The 19,971-nt window shown below is 37.0% G+C and overlaps 1 protein-coding gene across 2 annotated transcripts; it reads right to left on the minus strand.

Moving 5' to 3' along the window:
* Nucleotides 1-42: 42 nt before the first annotated feature.
* fer1l6 (fer-1 like family member 6) lies at nucleotides 43-18,992 on the minus strand. 2 transcript variants are annotated; one of them, XM_056754661.1, is made up of 42 exons: nucleotides 18,855-18,992; nucleotides 18,280-18,359; nucleotides 17,997-18,105; nucleotides 17,858-17,912; nucleotides 17,307-17,438; nucleotides 17,157-17,219; nucleotides 17,003-17,081; nucleotides 16,729-16,885; nucleotides 15,621-15,807; nucleotides 15,284-15,476; nucleotides 14,635-14,936; nucleotides 14,018-14,126; nucleotides 13,784-13,937; nucleotides 13,573-13,693; nucleotides 13,374-13,474; nucleotides 12,720-12,810; nucleotides 12,493-12,612; nucleotides 11,218-11,370; nucleotides 10,896-11,073; nucleotides 10,644-10,768; nucleotides 10,015-10,149; nucleotides 9,722-9,868; nucleotides 8,344-8,451; nucleotides 7,361-7,522; nucleotides 7,089-7,260; nucleotides 6,667-6,791; nucleotides 6,444-6,566; nucleotides 6,293-6,338; nucleotides 6,153-6,197; nucleotides 4,937-5,013; nucleotides 4,715-4,843; nucleotides 4,498-4,617; nucleotides 3,771-3,898; nucleotides 3,248-3,418; nucleotides 2,994-3,148; nucleotides 2,768-2,910; nucleotides 2,601-2,689; nucleotides 2,412-2,510; nucleotides 1,661-1,902; nucleotides 1,355-1,512; nucleotides 657-757; nucleotides 43-224 (listed from the first exon to the last, which is right to left on the minus strand). In XM_056754661.1, exons 1-42 carry the CDS (start codon nucleotides 18,878-18,880, stop codon nucleotides 44-46), a joined length of 5,391 nt encoding a protein of 1,796 aa, XP_056610639.1. In that variant the 5' UTR covers nucleotides 18,881-18,992; the 3' UTR covers nucleotide 43. The 2 variants fall into 2 exon arrangements, with proteins under 2 accessions (XP_056610639.1, XP_056610640.1); XM_056754662.1 differs by lacking the exon at nucleotides 6,153-6,197.
* Nucleotides 18,993-19,971: the final 979 nt, after the last annotated feature.

A 19,971-nucleotide genomic window follows, 5' to 3' on the forward strand; every position in this document is an offset into this window, starting at 1 on the left:
TGCCGATCTTGGGAATCTGTCATGTCTTTTTGGTGTGATTTGATCACCCGTTTACTATCTTAGAACTAATGGCCCCTGGTAGGGTATAGAAGATAAGAACCAGGAACAAGGTCAAGATCAACAGCACCAGGCCTGCAATGATGTATTTCTTGTAGTTCCCCCAGATCAGGTGAAAGAAGCACTTGAATGGATTCATAAACCAAGAGAAGGATGTGTCTGGTCGACTAGAGAAAAATCAAATATTTGATATTAGAAGTATCAGTTGGAAACACAGAAGTGCACACATTACCCAATGTTACAGTAATTAAAATAAAAAATGAATTTTAATGACCGAGAAAGCTACGTGGCCCATCTGACGAAATTTGTGATGTGACAACATGACGTCACATTAAAAAGTGAATGATGATTGTCTCTTTACTGTCTGTCAGATGCTGGTTAACATCTCAGTGCCCTTAAAGGGAACAAAGCGCAAATGCACTATTTGGTGCACGAACAAAAAGATTTAACATTAAAAAAATCACATAGCAACCCAAATGATCTACCACTGTGATATATCAGTCTATCACTTGTATAAAGCACGTCATGGCATAAAAGCTATAAAAGTGTGTTCTATAATTAGGTAATGTGTAATGTAAAGGAAAAAGTTTGAAAAATACTTAGGTTTTTCCAAAGGCTCAGGCTCCTTGCGTGCACGGCCGACTGGACTTTTTTCTGCCTCTTCTGATGTTACCAGGTGGAACTCCGCCTCTACTTTCCCCTTAGGAGAAAAAACGGTTTTGATACTAATTTATACTCAATTTCTAAAATTAAAATTTGTTTAAACTACAGATGAGAAGCAATACCAAACCGAGCATCATTTGGTTATAGAATACTGAATGGACATTTTCACTTGTCTTAACTTGGCTGTCCCATCTAAAATGCATCTTAAAGGCATAGTTCACCCACAAATGAAAATTCTGTCACGAATTACTCACTCTGTAGTTGTTCCAAACCTGTAAAAATGTCTTTGTTTGGTTGAACACAGAAGTACATTACTTATAGGACATGCAAAACGTTCTGGGGCATTTTGGACTACAATTGTCATGCTCCTACTATGGTAGTCAATGGGGTCCAAGAATTGTTTGGTTACAAGCATTCGTCCAAAAATCTTTCTCTGTGTTCATCAGATCAAAAAATTATAAATGATGTAAATGATGACAGAATTTTCATTTTTGGGTGAACTGTCCCTTTAAACCACCTCTATGGAGACCAAGGGCCTAAGCCGTCCAAAATATATTTCCAAATACGTAGCTGTGACGTTTTAGTTAAATTTAAATATTAGGTAAATAGATATTTCATAAAAATTAAAACATACTGTGAGGTCATCAGCTTTAATGAAGGGCCACCAGCCTTTGGAGCGTTTCTGCTGGAAGATAGAGATGTTCTCTGTGCTTTCCGTCAACATCTCCTGCTTACAGGCTTTAGCTGATTTAGCACCATGTGGAAACCTATGCAGGTCCAACTCCAACGTGCCTGTGAAGAATAAAAAATGCAAAAGCAAGACATTTTGATAGCTTACCTCGATGCATGAAAGACTTAAATGACACCAGGAGATACTACAGACTAGAGTTCTCCTAACTTGTTTTGCAATGGTGAAAACCTGGCACAAGTGCTTTCTTACCCAGGAAATCATCAGATGATAGCCTCTCAAAGTCCCACACCTGCAACACAAGGACTGCTGGGATCTTCTGCTCAGTTTTATCCAAAGAGTAGATGTGTTCTCGCTTCTGCACCACCACCACTTTCTCAGCCGGCAGGTAGTTGAAGGGGAACACAAAGCGCCAGTTAAAATTACCCTCTCCGGTCAAAGAGTTGTAATGAACATCGGTTTCCTGGCCGTCATCTTCAAGACCCTTTAACCACCTGAATGAACAGGAAATGTATTATTGGTCGAGGGACACTCTTTCCCAGATTTTATTATTTACTTTAATTATAAAGTGTGCGGAAAATACTCTCAAAACACAATATTAGGAATCTAAGGAAGACTTGAAAAACATATACAGTATCAAGGACCTTTTTTTGAAGCTGCAATCTAACTTTTTTGGATTTCAAAACCTTAAACTCACCCTGATTCACAACAGTTAGTTTATAAATATTATTTATAATTTGAGCCGTCAGGTCGGATTTCAAAAGAAATGTCAGCCGTTTTTCCACACACATAAACAAAGTACGTAAAGTAACCTGTAGTTTTACATTTCAAACAGAGATGGCGATAGAGTAGCAGAAGTTACGGATTGCAGGTCTAAGGAATAAGTGCATCAAATTCTGAACTTTAAGGACCGTCACTGGATCACTATCCATACAAGACTTTATACCCTCACATACAATATGCCTAGATATACTTTTTTCCATGTAGATACACTCAATTTTACCCTTTGACGTAAATGTCACTTGACTGCTGTCCTGTTATGAAGTTGGTGTCCTCCAGTATAACATCTTCAGTATTCCAGATAATGATTCTCAGTTCATACCTTCACGAAAAACATAACAAACAGTTGTAAATCTCCATCACAAAACATTCTCGATGGTTTGCTCGGTGATGTCATGGGTCTTTGACTAACCCTTTGGGTTTGCGAGGTGAGATGTCCACGGGAGGACCAAGATCAGGCATATCCATGGGAAAAATGTCGACCCACATCTGCAGCTGGCCCTGAGGAACATTGATGACAGCTTCAAACATCGCTCCACCACACATGTGAACTCGATCATTCAAATGCAACAGACTTACCTGGTCCAGTCCTGGTTTGTTCTTGAGGTACAGGGTGCGAGTCTCAATATGCTCCGGGACAAGTTTACAGCCCACATCCGGCATCTCTGACCACCTGTGTAGCACCTTTAAAGCCAGGTGCTCGTATGACTCCACCATCAGATCTGTGTTGTCACAGCAAAGGTCCCTTGGTTATTATTGAAAAATCAACAGTTGATCCATGATGTGACGTAGGACTAAGACTTACCTTCATCTACGAATAAAGTTTTACCAGTGAAGACTTTGTTCCCAATGGAAATTCGTCCAGGAGTGAGACGAGGACTGTCCAGTCCATTGTCCTTGCACAGTTTAATCAACAGGTCAGTTGGCTTGATCGCGTCTCTCCATGCGTTATAACCATCACTGTGTGACATCAGATCGATTGAAAACACAGATGATCAAAGACACCAAACTAACTTGTGAGCGAGATTGAAAAACCAAGTTTACGAGGAAATTACTCACCTGTCATATTCGGTCGGCAGACCGCAGGTGGCATGATGTCTGCTGTAAAAGCGGTTTTCCAAATCGATCTGTGTTTCTCCAATCAAATCATCACCTCCGACAGCATCATAGTCGTAAATGAGAACCGTCAGAAGAGACTCCTTGGGAAAAGTGGCTTGAATTTCGAAGGATCTATGTAGGAGATGTTAGAGAATGAGCCTACTGATCCCAAAGAACACTCCTCCACCACAATTAACCCAAAAATGAAAACCATTTATTCACCCTCACGTCATTCCAAACCTGTATGACTTTCTCTCTTCTGCAGATCACAAAAGAAGATATTTTGAAGAATATTGGTGACCAAACAACATTGGCCCCCATTGACCTCCATTGTTGAACACCGAGACATTTCTCAGAGTATCTTTTTATGTGTTTGACAGAAGAAAGAGTCATATACACATTTTGCACGACACGAGGGTTTATAAATCTGGACGGAGTTTATATTTTTGAGTGAACTAACACTTAAATCTTTGTTCTCATTTACCTTCCAAACACTGGGTTGAGTTGTTTTGGGATGTAGTTCTCTCTGTCCTTGATATCAGTTTTTCCCAGTTTAAGCACTATGTAAGGGTCTGCTTTGCCATCGGGGTCCGCTGGGTGCAAGTTAAATGCCTTGATGAAATCAGAAAAACATGAATCTACAGTATATGAAATTATTTGTTATAATACCTCTATAGATATGGTTGCTGATATTTGTTCTTTTCCCTATATGCACCAAACCTTAAAACTCATTTGTTCTACATTACTCCATTGCCCTTATTACTCGTTCCACTAAAATAATACATTGTTATTGATATATGATATTTTTAAAACGTTCAATACGAATACCTATAATATGAAAGCACTATGGCCGATTGGCCGATAAGAGGACACTATAACACAAATGCAACTACAGTAAATGAGATATGTGTGAAGATTAGCCCATTACACAAATGAGAAGGTCCATACGATATAAGGTTAATCATATACGGCTAAATACATATAAAATATATACGAATTCTAGCGTATTATGCAATATTTGTATCTCATTCACGTTACATGACTCATTATACTGCGGTCATTTTACTCTGTGTAAAACAATGCATTTACACATAAGTGGTCTTTTATAGAACGAAACACTAATGCGCTTTATAGTGACCGAACAGAAAAAACATTGGCCGATGCCGATACATCGCTTTATCACTAGTATGAAAATTGTAGACGGAACTTACTGCAACTATGTACACTCGGATTATGGCATCCACCGCAGTGTTTGGAGGAATACCCTGGTTTATCTTAAACCCATCATCCTCAAACTCTTTTTCCGGCACTTTGTACAGACAAAACCTGCCCTGGTGGGAGAATCAATGATGGAAATTTTGATGCCATTACACTGCAGATGATCTTAAAAATCCTCCATACACCTTACTGCATGCAAAACCAGTTTACCTTAAACTTCCCAACAAATCTCTCATCGGCAGAGCTTTCCACCTCATTGGCCTTTCCTCGGCAGAGCGGAAAGGTTTTCACCCAGTCATCAAAGGGTCCAAACTCAGCTTCCAGTTCTTTGTCATATACCTTGAATCAAGTTTAATGGAAAAATCCCATCACATTTAATGTATACACATAATATTAGAACCAAGCACTGTGTTAAATGTTTTAGCTTTTTACCTGTAATGTCGCAAGCTTGGGCTGTTCTGCCACACTCTTGAAATTAATCTCTTTTTTTCTGTCTTTAAGACCCGAAGCTAGATATCACAAAAAAGAAATCATCAAAAACAAGACAACTGGGTGTGTGACAGGAGTACACGTGTAACCACTGGTCCTCATAATGGATCATATACATCCACCTGGGTGTTATCCCAGAATAAATCCCGACTGTGTGATCGGGACTGTCTTATATCACACTGAAGGGGTTCATTTCACATTATTACATGGCTTGTTGGAATGCTTGATTCTGATTGGCCAGTCGTGACATTTGCAGGTTCGTTATTCCCAGATAACACACGATAACCCGGATGCAGCAATTCATTTTGACAAATTAAATATAAATATGTCTTTTGATAACAAGTATGATATTATATTTACAAATATTTAACCCAATTGCCTGTTCGTGACATTTGAACGTAATTTCATACATTAAAACCAAAAGTAAACGGCTTTTCCTCGTCGAAGGTCTGCATTCGGTAAAAATGAGCTAATAAAATATTTCAAATTCATATTTCATGTCTATTTTTTCTGATGTGGCAAGAAGCCGTGTAATAAGCAGGATAATGTACAAGCAGCCAGCTGTTATTTCTGCTATAACAAACGGCTGCTGGTACATCATCCCTTACATTACAATGGTGCGGCTGGACATTATCCTGCTGATACACGGTTAATTCTCTCAGGAGTGAATTGATTATGAGAACATGGATTATGGCGACTAGCCAATCGGAATCAAGTATTGCAGATTAAAATATAAATATATCAGGAATTACATATAAGGAATGCAAAGCATATTTACTATCACACGGTTTATCATTACTGACACATCAAACATTTTAAACATTCAAAGAACTGTTTTAAGTTAAATACAATACATATCAAATCATGAAGCACATACAAACTTGACACTTGCAAACATAGGAAACAGAGGTGCTGATCAGTACACAGAGACTGCAAAATATCACGTGGTCTCTTCACATGAGTGTAACATTCACTGCACATGAATTATGAAATGCACATTGAATATGGCAACTTTTCATAGCCACTGTCATTTTGTTTCTGGTGTATGACATGACATGCATTATGAATAAAACTTCAGTTGGCCTATATTCAATCCTATTGACCAGATCAAGGTATGGGACCATGCAATACACTTGTAGACACTTCAAACTATTCTTACCCAGATTGATCACTCCTTCTGACACAATGTTCTCCAATGGAAGTACTGAAACATATCATAACATGGGCATGATATTTGACCAAATTTAAAATTTGACGTGTTTGCATGGTCCAGTGAATAAAAACTCAGTAATCACTTACCATTATCAAAGAGCAGTGGAAATGGATTGCCATCGTTTTGCTTTGTCTAAGAATGAAGTTTTGGTACAAAAGACTAGTTAGGATAAAAAATTCAATCTGGACCACCTAAGGTATAGGTAAGATAGTTTATTTTAGTAGTTTAGAAGTTTACCAGTTGGATCTTCTCCACTGATGCATAATACTTGGACCACCAGTCGATAACATTATCTGCTGACTCATCAGCCGCTGTGCGTTTCTTCCTCTTAGTCGACCTTCGTTTGGACTTCTTAGACACCTGATATTTATCACGAGATATAATATTCATAAACTGGCCAAGGTGTGGTTTTTTTTCACTACCTGTATGTATTTTTTAACTAAGTGCATTGAAAACAAACCCTTTGGTCTGGACATTCTGGTTCAGGTTTGGGGAGAAGGTTGGGTGTCTCCTCTTGCTCTACGTCAATGGCAATCTCTTCTTCTGGCTTTGGCACAACACTCTGCTGAATAGATAGTGCAGCGACTACAGGTGGAAACAAACCACACTTTTATTCAAGTGTAAATGAAACATAACAATAACCCAGCGTTTGAATATGTAGTGGAACACATGGGGATCTAAAAGTTTTGGGGGCTCGTCCAGGTTTTCCTGAGATTATTTTGGATTTTTTTGGACAAATCTGTTGTGAAAAATGTGCATTTATCTTTCCAAACATTACCAAAAAAATTAAGCATTAGCTTTTTTAGTAAAGCTTTTCATTATTAGATCAATAATTAACATCTCGTGCTAATATTGCATAAAAATTGACTGCAAGTCCTTTACCAGCAACATTTTTGGCCTCCTGCTGTGGCTGTTGGGCTATTGTGGGGATGTGTTTAAACAAGGCCAGGTTGTTAATCACATGACTACCCACAAGCGTGCTCCGCCCAAAGGCCCTCCAGTCCACCACAGTGATGGTGAGAGGGGGAAGCAGGTGTTCATCTTCAGGCAGTTCCTATGAAGCAACAACAGCAGCCAGAGATACGCTGAGATCAGCGGAAAACACCAGCAGTGTGATAGGGACAACAGCACACATCAACAGTAAACAGATTTACCACATCAAAGGCATCCACCAGCATTGTGAAGTTTGAGTTTTTCTTGTAGCTCTGAATCACTGAAGAGTTGACGCCTCCGCCTGCACACTTGATAAACGCTTGAGGCCTATCAACAGATAAGAGCTGAACCTTCTTCAGTTCTCTCAGGCCCCAGAACAAAACCTGCAGAACAAATAAAAGTTTGTTTTATTATCTATTATTAAATATGTTTAATGCACATTTACATGCCACAACATTTATCAGTTTACATTAGTTAATAAACAAACAAAGAACAACTGCATTTGTATTAACTAGCATGTAGTAAGATTAATAAATGCTGTTAAATGTATTGCACACTGTTAGTTTATGTTAGATAATGTATTAACTCATATTAATTTAATGTTTGCCTTGTTGTGAAGTGTGACTATGATAATTATTGTGCAAATAAAATACACATTATTAAGAAAAAATTATGAGCACATAATAAATGTAAATATAGTAAATATAGCTACAGTAAATATAGCTACAGGACCATATCCATGTATGCAATTTTATTTTTGTTATATGTGAAATCACTTTTTTTAAATGGAAAAAAAGTGCTTGCCTTTGTAAAAAATGGTAATTCACAAGGCTTACGGAAAATAAGACGTAGTTGTTTTCATTTTCCATTTCGCTGTATACTCTCGTGCTGCATTTGTAGCGTAGCTATTGACCTGATTTTACACTAAAAAACATCAAGCGGTGTAAACGTCTCCTTTCCTGTACTTTGTGACATTTTTCTAGCAATGCTGAAGAATTCAACTTCAATGCACTGTAAGTTGCTTTGAATAAAATAATCTTCCAAAAGCATACATGTAAGTTTATATATTTTAACATAATTTGAAGAAATTTTATTTAGTGGAATTGGGAAAAAAGTCAGAGGAAGAAGAAAAAAACTGCCAGAGATTTGTCTTTATACTTATTTATATACACTTTATAGAGCCAGTAAGTCATCATTTGTTCACCTCTATTCTGTATTTGCAGAGCACGGGTCGGATGTTTGCGGGCACTGGGAAAACCCCTCCCTCCGGTTTGTCGAATGCAGGGAGTTTGTGTTCTCCTGACTTTGAGACCTACAGAATGATGAGTAAGACAAGACAACACATTTTATACCATTCTAAGATAGATGTTAACGTTACATTCAGTATGTGGAGCGTCATCAACTGAATAACAATCTATATATTTAACCATAAATATGTAAAGTACTTATAGGACAAAAAGCCTGTACAACCTTCAAACAAGGCCTGCAAGATATAAATAATACAATAATAATAATACACAAATGCACATGTTTCAATGGTTTGCAGTATCTGAATGATTTTAATACTAGTCAAAGTTTTATGTTTATGCAGTATTCCCAGAATTGACGTGAATCATGTATGTTAGCTACACATATAATGTTGAGTTTTTAAATATATTTTGATACAATTAACATGAATTATCCACACTTAAATCACATTTAGCAAATCACTGTGCAGCCCTACTTCAAACAAGCATGGCATCTTGACCAAGGTATTCATCTCTGGACATTATATTATTATAAAATAACCGAATGAACATTGTTTTCATTTATTACACGGCTCATTGGAATGCTTGATTCTGATTGGTGAGTCGCAACATTTGCAGGTTTGTTTTCCCCAGAGCCATTGAGAGAGAGAGGCGCGTCAACTCCGTTGACTCCAATGGAACAGTTTTATCACAGCAATGGCGGTTCATGGAGGCTCTCAATAGTTCCCTGAAGTAGATACGCATGGATCTGCGACTAAACAGACCAACTGAGGAAAACTTCTAACCAATTTTAAGACGAAAGACATTTAATGAATAAAAAAATGAAAGAAATAAAGCATTTAAAGAGCAAACATAATTTCCTGGAACTATCTAAACGCTCCAGTGTTTTTGGACTTCCGTTGGCAGAACTCTCTCTATCAATGTCTCTGGTTTTTCCCAGATAACAACCTCTCAAAACTAATAAAACACAGTAGCCCAGATGTAGCAAATCAGTTTGAAGTTTTTTTTTGAGAAATTAAATATAAATATGTTTTTTAATAACATAAATTACATTATATTTATAAATAATTAAACCAAAATTTTCTGTTTTTGAACATCGTTTCTTGCCTTAAATCAAAAAAGTAAAAAATTTTATTGCGGAACCTGTTAAAAATAATAAAAAATTCACATTTCATGTCTATTTTTTTCTCACGTGGCAAGTATCCATGTAAAAAGTGTGATAATCCGCTTCGTGTCTGGTCCTGTCGGTGCTTATTTATGCAATAACAACCGGGTGCCTGCACATTATACCTTATTGTACCACATTATACCCGTGTTGTGTTTGTATAAACGGACCTGAATGAGTTCAAAGGCTCCCAGTATGTCTCCTCCAGTCAGATTCCCACAGAAAAGAGGGCTGTACTGCAGCTGAGGAGGGGAGTACTGCTCCTCACACACGTTCACTACTGGAACAGCCACTGTCGATCCCAAATATTCTGTACCCTGAGGGTGTAAACCATTTAAAGACTGTATTTATGAGCTGTAGTGCAAAATGTTATTTAAAGTTGCTTAAGAGACTTGAATCAAGCTGAATACGATGATCAATACTATACAATCATCCTCAGTAAGCTGAAGTGTATTTTCCTCACCACTGCATCATCGTCATACACTTCAATCACAACTCGCGGAGGTTCCTGGACTATTTCATGAAGCTCTCCATGCAGAGACACGTTTTCTATCAGGAGCATCTGGTTCCAAGTGGGTGTCAAAGTTTGGTTGATGATCTAGGAAATGTATGAATAACAATCTTTTTAAATAACAAAGTGATTTGCTTTCATATTCGTGACCTTTGACCACAAAACCAGTCATAAGGGTCAATTTTTCGGAACGGAGATTTATACATCATCTGAAAGCGATTTTGCTGAATTCTCTCACAAAAATAAAGTTTTGATATATTTACGGTAGGAAATCATGGAACATGATCTTTACTTAACGGCCAATCATATTTGCCATGAATGAAAAATCTAAGATTTTGACCCATACAATGTATTGTTGGCTATCGCTACAAATACACCCGTCCGACATTTGACTGGATTTAAGGTCCAGGGACACGTTTGTGGTGTGTTTGATCTAAGACTGATTGTTCAGGATTCAAGTAGACAGGTGCTGTCAATCATCTGCAGTGAAACTTCACAGGTCTATTTAAGGTGTGCAGTCAACAGCGCCACCTATCAAGAGTTTTGGGTATAGAAGTGAATAAAAGAAGCGTCACGCTTACAGCAGTGCTTTGACTGTTGGACATAAAAGACACCCAGGCGAAAGGGTCAGACAGGCCTGTGTTATCCGCGGCGATGAGACCTCGAGCCTGGTACATATGAGCTCGCAGCTGGAACTTGTGCTGCTCTGTAAAATGACATAAATAACACACAGGATAGATTGACATTATATAAATATACAAATATTTCATTAAAATGTCAATCAAATAAAGCCTCTTGCATTCATACACATAACTACTGTATGGTAGTCTTACCCTTGTATAGTAAATTCTCAGGTGGAAGTCCACTCCTGTCTTCTAAGGACACGGCTTCCGCCTCAAAGCCTGACGGGAGGTTTTCCAACATGTGGAACGAGTCTTTAGAAGTTCCCAGCCACAGGAACACATCCAGCTTAGCCTGGACGGTCCACCCCGGTCCACGCTTTCCTGGAGGCTTAAATACACCATGAATTTTTATGCATCTGCAAGATGTATTTATAATATATATGCTCAGAAATGACATTAAACGACTTGCAAAGGGCAGATTGTCATGGTTTCATTCACAGCTCATTTGAGTCCTGTTTGTAAGGGTTCACACCTTGAGAAACAGCGTGATGATCTTCCCACAGTTTTTGCCTTTCTGCTCTTGACTTTCTGAGAAGAGCAGGTGCCGAGCAGGGATTCTGGCGTGTGCCAAACGCTTGTTATTACTGACCATGCTCACAAACACATCCGGCAGAGTGTGCTGAGGCTGAGACAGACATGAGATGGACAACAATGTTAGTAATAAAGGAGATTTACGTCAACCGCATGCAGTTAGTTTTAGGGGGTGTCAAGTGCATCTCGAAAGAAATGAAAAAAAACTTTGCAAAACTGACACCACCCATGTGTTACATAGAATAAATCATGACTAAAATATATAATATATAACAGACATACAGCCGCAGAAGAAATGAAGAGAGCATTTGTTTAATCTGCATTTCTAGATGTATTGTGGCAATTTCAGTATAGTATCTATTGAATGTCAACAAAAGCAAACCTCAGGATTGACATTAAGTTATCCGACATCAATGTGAAAGACTGACAGCATGAAAACTGCGATTAAAACAAGGTGATCACATGATTTTTTACTTTTCTTAAATACATGCAGAAATATTACTGTTTTATTGCTTAAACGTGAATATTAACTTGTTTTCTTTGCAGTATTTGAGGTCTAAAAATATTTGGATCATCTTTTCTGTTATTTTGACCTGTTACTCCAATTTTCATTTTCTGCAAATAATAACAATATTTTTATTTACAAATTTTGTAAAACTATGGTAAGTAGTTCACAAAATGAAACAAAAATGACCATTTTACCTAAACACATACCTACAAATAGTAAATTCTGAAAAAACTGAAATGGTGCTTTAATATGTTCTCCTAATGATTTCAGCGCCTGGATACACACTTGTCAATAATAAACATACATATCAGATTGTTGTCTTAGAAAAATAAAAGACAATTTCTGAGAATTGTTTCTATTGCATGTCACTATTAACTACCACTACCGCTTATTGTGCCGCTCTTCCGCTTTTAAATTTGCCATCTGAATTTATTGTGATGATAAAGAAAATGAGTAAAGCAAAAAAAACTTAATAAACACTGATAAATTGTAAAGGCTGAATGCACTGTTTAAGTTGTTTTGGATAAAACCGCCAAACGTAATGTAAATGTAATAAATAAACACATGAACTCTTTTCACAAAGAGCTATTTGCTATTAGACAAAATATTCACTCAATGCCTCCCAACCACAACCAAACTGACGTACTACTGAATACACATGATATGGAAGTTCAAGCATTTGAATATTATATCATAACACAAACCAACCTCTTCCACCAGAAATCTCAGTTTCTTTTTGATTTTCTGGACTTCCTGCAGCATCTCTGTAACGGTCAAGGCTCTCCTCTTGGGCTCAAGAATTCCTTCTGATACTTTAATCATACTCTCCTGAGGACAACCAACATAAAACATTGAAAATAAATGGCCACCCTTTATTAAAAGACAGAAAAGCATGGCGATTTTCAGAAAGAAAAATGTGCAGAAAGATGACCAACCAGTTCTTGTTTACACAGCGTGAGTCTCTTTTTGTCCAGTAAAGTCAAGTTGGCTCCCTTCACCTTCTTTTCAGCAAAGGCGATAAACTCTCTTTAATAAGCAAATCAAATTACACAAAATTACAATCAAACCGGCATGAACATATTCTGAAAATACAAGGTTATTTTGGTTTACTAAAATTAAAACTTTGAAAACATTTCTGTTAATTGATATCAAATACTGTAAAATATTGGCCTAAAATGACCAGAAAAACTTTAAATGAAATGGGTTTGAGGCAATAAAAACTAAAATGAAAATTCCACTTAAATTAAAATGTATTAATCTTATATTGCAACATAAGTGATCAATGACAAAAGCGTATAACAAAATGGTTAAACATTTGACAAAAATGTACATAAAAACAAAAAATAGAAAAACAAAAGATAATTTAAAACCATAATAACGTTGCATACCATACTACCTTCATGCATAAGATTAGACATTATTAGGGTTGTTAAACAAGGAATGAAAAATTGCCTACATTTTTGCACAATTTTTTGCACAAAATAACATTAGTGACAAAAAAAGCTAAATTCTGATTGTTACCACTACAAAATGTTTTTAACAACCTTTTCAATGGCAATAAGGACTATAACATCCATCTGTAGGCCTACCTGGCGTCTTTGCAAAACTCTCGGAGAACATGTTTCATGAGACTCTCTGCCTTGGGATTTAACATTTTATCTAGTTCCATCACTTTAGCAACTCCATCCTCCTGCATTCAACAAACATCAAATATAATACAGGTTACCATATGAATACTCGGTCAAATGGTGATGCAACAAACAAATAGTGTGCTGAAAGCTGACATACAAACATCAGGGCAATAGTGTCCAGCATGTTGGAGTGATGGAGACGATAGGCCCGATCCTCCCAGTTGGAATAAATATACACACACGGCTTTCGCTTTGAGATGGGCAAATGCATATAGTGCCTGCAAAGACAATATTATACAGTTTAATGTCTGACGTAAGTATTTCTTGATATTTACTGAAAGTCGGATAGTGATGGTTGTTCTTGGCACCTCTGTGTATCCCCAAAAACCGGTTTCTCTGGGGTTGTACTGGATTTGCATGGTGTCGTAGCTGTGGTATCTAGAAGAGGAGTGGTCAAGGACACATCTTCAACCTTTTTCTTTGGAGGAAGTGTAGTGCCATCTATGAAGTTCCCAAAGTTACCTGAATAAAAGGCACCGATTTTAAATTCAGATGGCATATTTCGGATGAATTGTTGTCCCCAAGTTTCCTCTCGTATTTACCGATAGTGAACTCAAGGCTGATGGGTTTGTCGCCTAATTTCCTGTCAATCATGGAAGCTTCAAACACAGAACCAAAGAGGAGGAAAGATTCCACGTCTTCATCAGACACCTAGATTTAAATATGACTCAAGGTTAGTTTTAGCTTTATTATATATAAGGCCTGTGAAGTGAGTAACTGCGATTAAACGTATCCAGAATAAAAGTTTGTGTTTACATAATATACTGTATGTCTGTGCACTGTGAATATCAATTTTGTGTTTATAAACACAAAAACATACACATACATGTGTATACATATATATAGGAGGTGTTTATTTATATTTACCAATAATTTAAACTGTAATTCTTTATATTTTTTCTTTAATGTATGGATGCATGTGTTTGTGTTTATAAATACGAAATTAATAAGCACAGTACAAAGAGGTATATTATGTAAACACGCTTTTATTCTATAATATATATTATATTTATTATCATCACTATATCTGTTTTTATAATTATTTTCGGTTTGTTTCACAATGTTTCATGTGAAAAGCCCTCAGGAAATGGCCTTGACTAAATGAAGACTAACGTTTTTTTTCCTGTGGGCGTGTCTTATTATGACAGCAGGACTTTACCTTCTGTAGAGGCTCTACCGGCATCACCTCAGGTCCTGTACTCTTGCTCTTCTCCTCCTCACCTCCTGCCCCCGCTGCAGTTTTTGGATCTTTAGTTCCCGTTTTCCCTCCCTTCATCCTCGACAGGGATTTGGATTCAGCACCTCCACTCAAGATCTCCACCATCAGCTCTATATAAAGCCGGCCCCGGTACGACACGCCCTCTCCGACACCCTCGTTCAGCTGACTGTCGTCCACCAGTGTGGAATTACGAAGTGAGCCGTAGATGTTGATCCATGATGGTCCGAATGTGGGGAGGAAACCTAGGGAGGGGCAATAAATTATGAAAGAATACATGACATATTTTAGAGGGGAACCTATTAAGCTTCGCCTTGTACTGAAGTCTACTAATGTATGTAAATGTGGGTAGATATAGCAAGATGGTCTTGACATGCATTGGCTCCAAACTGTATCTAGACACTTAAAGGGCCAGTCCACCACACACCTCTATTATCATTTGCTCATCCTCATGTCATTCAGAACCTGTATAACATTGGTAACCAAAAAACATTGGCCCCCTTTGACTTCCATTGTATAGACATAAACCTCTTTTTTACTCAAAATATCTTCTTTTGTGTTCCCCAAAAATGAAGGAAAGAAAATGACAAACCATTGTCTCCATCTTCATCATTTGAGATGGTGTGCAGATCGATGTAATGAGTCCCAATGGCCACATCATTCATGCTGCCTTCATCCAGAACCCGAATCTTCAGTCTTTGGCACAGCGGAGGAAACATCTCCTTAAAAACCACCTGCTCATTCCACACTGGATCTGCTGTGCTCTTCTGAGTCGACGTCCTGCCCTTTCATGCACGACAGAAATAAAAACAAATATCACACACAAAAGCACAGTTGAACTCCAGATAGAGACACTGTGATGGACACATCGGGATTATTCAATTGTTTCGCATTTGTAGGTTTAAGAAGATGCTTGATTGTAAACTTACAACTTGACCAAAGAAGGACACCTCTACATAAGGATCTATGAGGGCTGTGTTATCTCCAACGAAGGCTTTGGTCACATTGGCCATAATACTGGAGTTTAATCTGGGAAGACCTTCTGCTCTGTACACTATCACATAAAATCGAGCCCATGGGCGCTCGGGGTTTAGGCCTTCAGGAAGCAGGAGGTTCCTGGAGACCCACAAAAGCAGAAGAGATCTGTTTTAGCATCCTTTTAGCAGATGGAAATACACAAGAGGGCTCTTTGTCTTAGTTTCTTTGTGTCGTATCTACTACGATGGGGTGTCACAATGTACTGGCATTGACAAATCCACGCTTTTCAATATCATGTTAATCCTACACATGGCATAATAACGTAAATATTCAGAATCTGTTTTAAGTTTTGCCTTTCAGAGCCACAATAGTTACAAACTCTCTCTCTCTCTATACTGGTCCTCCCCAAAAAAAAAGAAAACGAAATAAACAAAATAAAAGATGAATGTATACATATTTAGATGTATTTATTTAAATCATTTAAAGTATATATAAATTAGGGCTGTCAAACGATTAATCACGATTAATCGCATAATATATGTCTGGGTATTGTGGATATTCATTTTGTATTTAGGCAAACATTCACATACATTTATATTTTTAAGAAAAAAATCAAATATTAAAATTAATAAACATATATAATTTAAACTATTGGTAAATAAAAATAAACTATGTAAATATGTAAACATTTCCCAATTATGTACACATGTATGTGTATGTGTTTATTAATACAAAAATATAATATGCAAACACAAACTTTTATTTTGGATGCGATTAATCGTGATGTATCATTTACAGTCCACGAATAAAATATTTATATATTTTATTTTTTCTTAAATATATTCACGTATGTGTATGTTTTATAAATACAAAATGTATACGCAGAGTACAAACATTACTACTATTATTATGTAAACATAAACTTTTATCCTGGATGCAATTAATCACGATTAATTGTTTGACAGTCCCACAAAACGTTTTATCATTTATCGTGATAATACGGTCATTGTGAAAGTCTTTTGGTCATGATTATCGTGTATTTAAAATCTGTGATCTTACTTTTCGATCTGTTCCTCTGCATCACTAAACTTCTGGGATGGTCGTGCAACATCTCCCTTTCCTGAGATGCTGATGTCACACTTGAGATGTCCTTTAACCCCTGTGTGGATGTCGGCTGGGTTTGTTAGCTTCGCCCACTTGTTGATGAACTGATGGCCTGACACAGTAAGGACGTGATTAGTGTACATGAATTGTGCGAGTCCAAACCTGATTCTTAGATACCCATTAAGTGATAAGAGATAACAAACAACTGTGCAAACATCCATGTGTTTACCAGGTTGGGCGTAAACCGTTCCAACATCAATCTTGAAGGTTCCCACACAGTAGCCCTTCATGATCTTTGAGTGCATCACCTTCGAAAGAAATGCATCAGTTTGTTAATGTATCTGTGAAAAGTTGAAGTAAACTTTTATCGCATGTGTACTTACTGATAGTTTGATGACTTTGTCAAAAAAGATGTCTTGATGACAAAAAAGGTCAAACACAAAATACTGTTGCAGAGGGAGAAGACGGCATTTATGAAAAATTTGTGTATTCTTATTATTATCTTTCAATTGTATATAAGAAAAATTCATTACCTCATTATAAAAGGGAGCGTTCGTTCCTTCCTTCACAGAGGTTTGTTTTTTCTCATCTCCAATTTCAATGACAACACTGGGGTCTATATTATCTCCGACCAGCTGCCTAGCTTCTGTTATATTGATGGAGATCTTGGAAAGAGACAAGATTTTTCTGTGAACTCTTTAATACCAACCATCTCATCATATACATTAAAGTGACAGTTCAGCCCAAAATAAAATGTATTTCGTCATTCGCTCATCCTTTCGTCATTTCAAACCTGTATGGCACAACACAACACAAAAAAGATCATTTGAAGAATGTTGGTAACCAAGCAGCGTCGGCACCCACTCACATCTATTGTATGGAGACAAAACCAATGCAAGTCAATGGGTATCGGTAAATAACATTCTTCAAAATATCTTCTTATGTGTTCTGCGGAAGAAAAAAACTCAAACTGGTTTAAAATAATAAAAGTGCGAGTAAATGATGACAGAACATTTATTTTGGGGTGAACTATCACTTTAACAAAATTGAAGTCAATAAGTATCTGAATAGAATTCAATTCTACCTGAAACTGTTGTGGTTTGCTCTCACTTTCCAATATCTTGGTCACAAGTTTAGACCTTTAATGCATCACAAAAAAGAATGAACATATTCTTGTACATGAACAAACAAAACATTTTGCTCAAAAATTTGAAGAGCAAAACCTTTTAGTATTAGGATTGTGTCGAAAGGAAAAGTCCTCAGGAGCGCTTGCTTCATCATTTTCAGCGTTTGACCCGGCTGGCTCGTCTGGATTAGTTTCAGATTCAGGCTCTGAAAGGTTCAATGTCACAAAGTTTTGGTTGGTGTTTGGTTAGATTCAGTTGAATGTTGCATGACTGAATTGGACTCATTAATCATCTGTGTCAACAAAACCATGCAGTTAATCTCCATAATAAGCTCAACATTTTCACTTACACAACCTCATGTTTGCCTTCACAGTCTTACCTGCAGCGCCTTTGTTTGCGATCACAAGACCCTTGTTGATTTTCCTTTTCTTTTTCGCTTTTAATCCAAACACTTTTTTGCTGCAGTAAATAAACAAATAGAATAAACTAAAGCGAAATATCAAACCTTATTAAATACACATTTAATCTGCATTGCCTGTTTATAGAGGAATGGAGGTTATTTGTCACATATCATTAACTGGAAAAAAAACAAGTGTTTTTTGGTTCCTCAAAGACCCATTCAGCCAAAGGTTCTTAGGAAAACGATTTCTTTTCTTTTTCTTAATTTTCCACCACAACCTTTTGTGAAACATAAAGGTCCTTCGGATGTTAAATGTTCTCAATGGAAACATTCAGCAAAAATGGTTCTTGTACCATTGTAAAGAACCTCCATTCAAAGAGTGTTGGAATCCCCTCTTACCATCTACAACTGCCTGTTAAAAGCAGGAAAATGTGTACAAAGTTTTGTGTGTAAATGTTGTTTTGCATAAATGCATCTACCTTAATATCATTTTTTAATCTTGAAATAAAGTGAACATGAAAGGTCAATGACAAGCCAGCAGAAGACTTTCTTACCCTTGGCTATTTTTATCTTGATCCATTCCTTCAGCTGTAATTTACTAAAGAAAATCTGCCAGTATTCCAAAATCCAGGTTAGGAACGGACGGCACTGGAAAAAAAACACAAAATGAGAGCAGAGCCTGAGATGTTGTAAATGAATGTGGCTCCTTCCATGCATGTAGACAATTGGTTTACTTCCTACCTGAATCTGTCTGTTTGACTTTCTGTTGACGGACGAGTACTTTACAAACAAGGGTGGAAGACGGCACGTGTTGTCTTGAAGACTCCAATGAACCGTACAACATTTAACACTTCTGATTGGACCAAATAGATGTAAAATAGGTGACACTGACAAATGAAGACGTGCTAACTTTTTCCTCCAATAAAACGTTTAGACGGAAATATTGTGCATAATACCTAGTTTTCAGTGCGTGTTATTGTTATTTCCCTTATCAGAAGCCATAAAATATTTGACACATGGCAATCGAGCGTCTTTAGCTGAACTCTTTTTTTACGTGGTTGTGTACGAGTGATGTCACAGAGAGATAAAAGGTAATGTCCTTGGCTTTAGGATGATGAAAGAGTCAGCTTTTACATTTTTGTTCATGACAAGAGCCCAAATGTTGCTGTTAAACGAATGAGGCTTTTGTTACAGAGTTTGTTAAAGTTGAAAGTCCTTCTTGGCAAGACACTGTTTGTAGACTTTAAATATGAAAGCAGGATGTGCAAGGATACTCCTCTCTGGTAAATATGCACAGCCCACAATAACTCAAATATTGAACTCTGTATTTGCCATCTCCAGCTGGGATCATATGTGAGGAAAAAAAACTGTCGCACAGGAACGTTTTTTGTAAAAGCCAAAAATACATTGTTTTGCTCAAAATGATAGATTTTTCTTTGATGCCCAAAATCATTAGGCTATTAAGTAAAGTTCATGTTGCATGAAAATATTTGGTCACACTTCAGTATAGGGGCAATAATCGCTAATAATAAACCCTTAACTACGATTGTTCTCCCAATAAACTCTTAATTTGTTGCTTATTAATAGTTAGGAAGGTAGTTGTTAGGTTTAGGTATTGGGTAGGATAAGGGATGTAGAATATGGTCATACAGAATATGTGCTTTATAAGTA

This window comes from Triplophysa dalaica, chromosome 8 (assembly GCF_015846415.1).
Source record: "Triplophysa dalaica isolate WHDGS20190420 chromosome 8, ASM1584641v1, whole genome shotgun sequence".
Classification (NCBI taxonomy): Eukaryota; Metazoa; Chordata; class Actinopteri; order Cypriniformes; family Nemacheilidae; genus Triplophysa; species Triplophysa dalaica.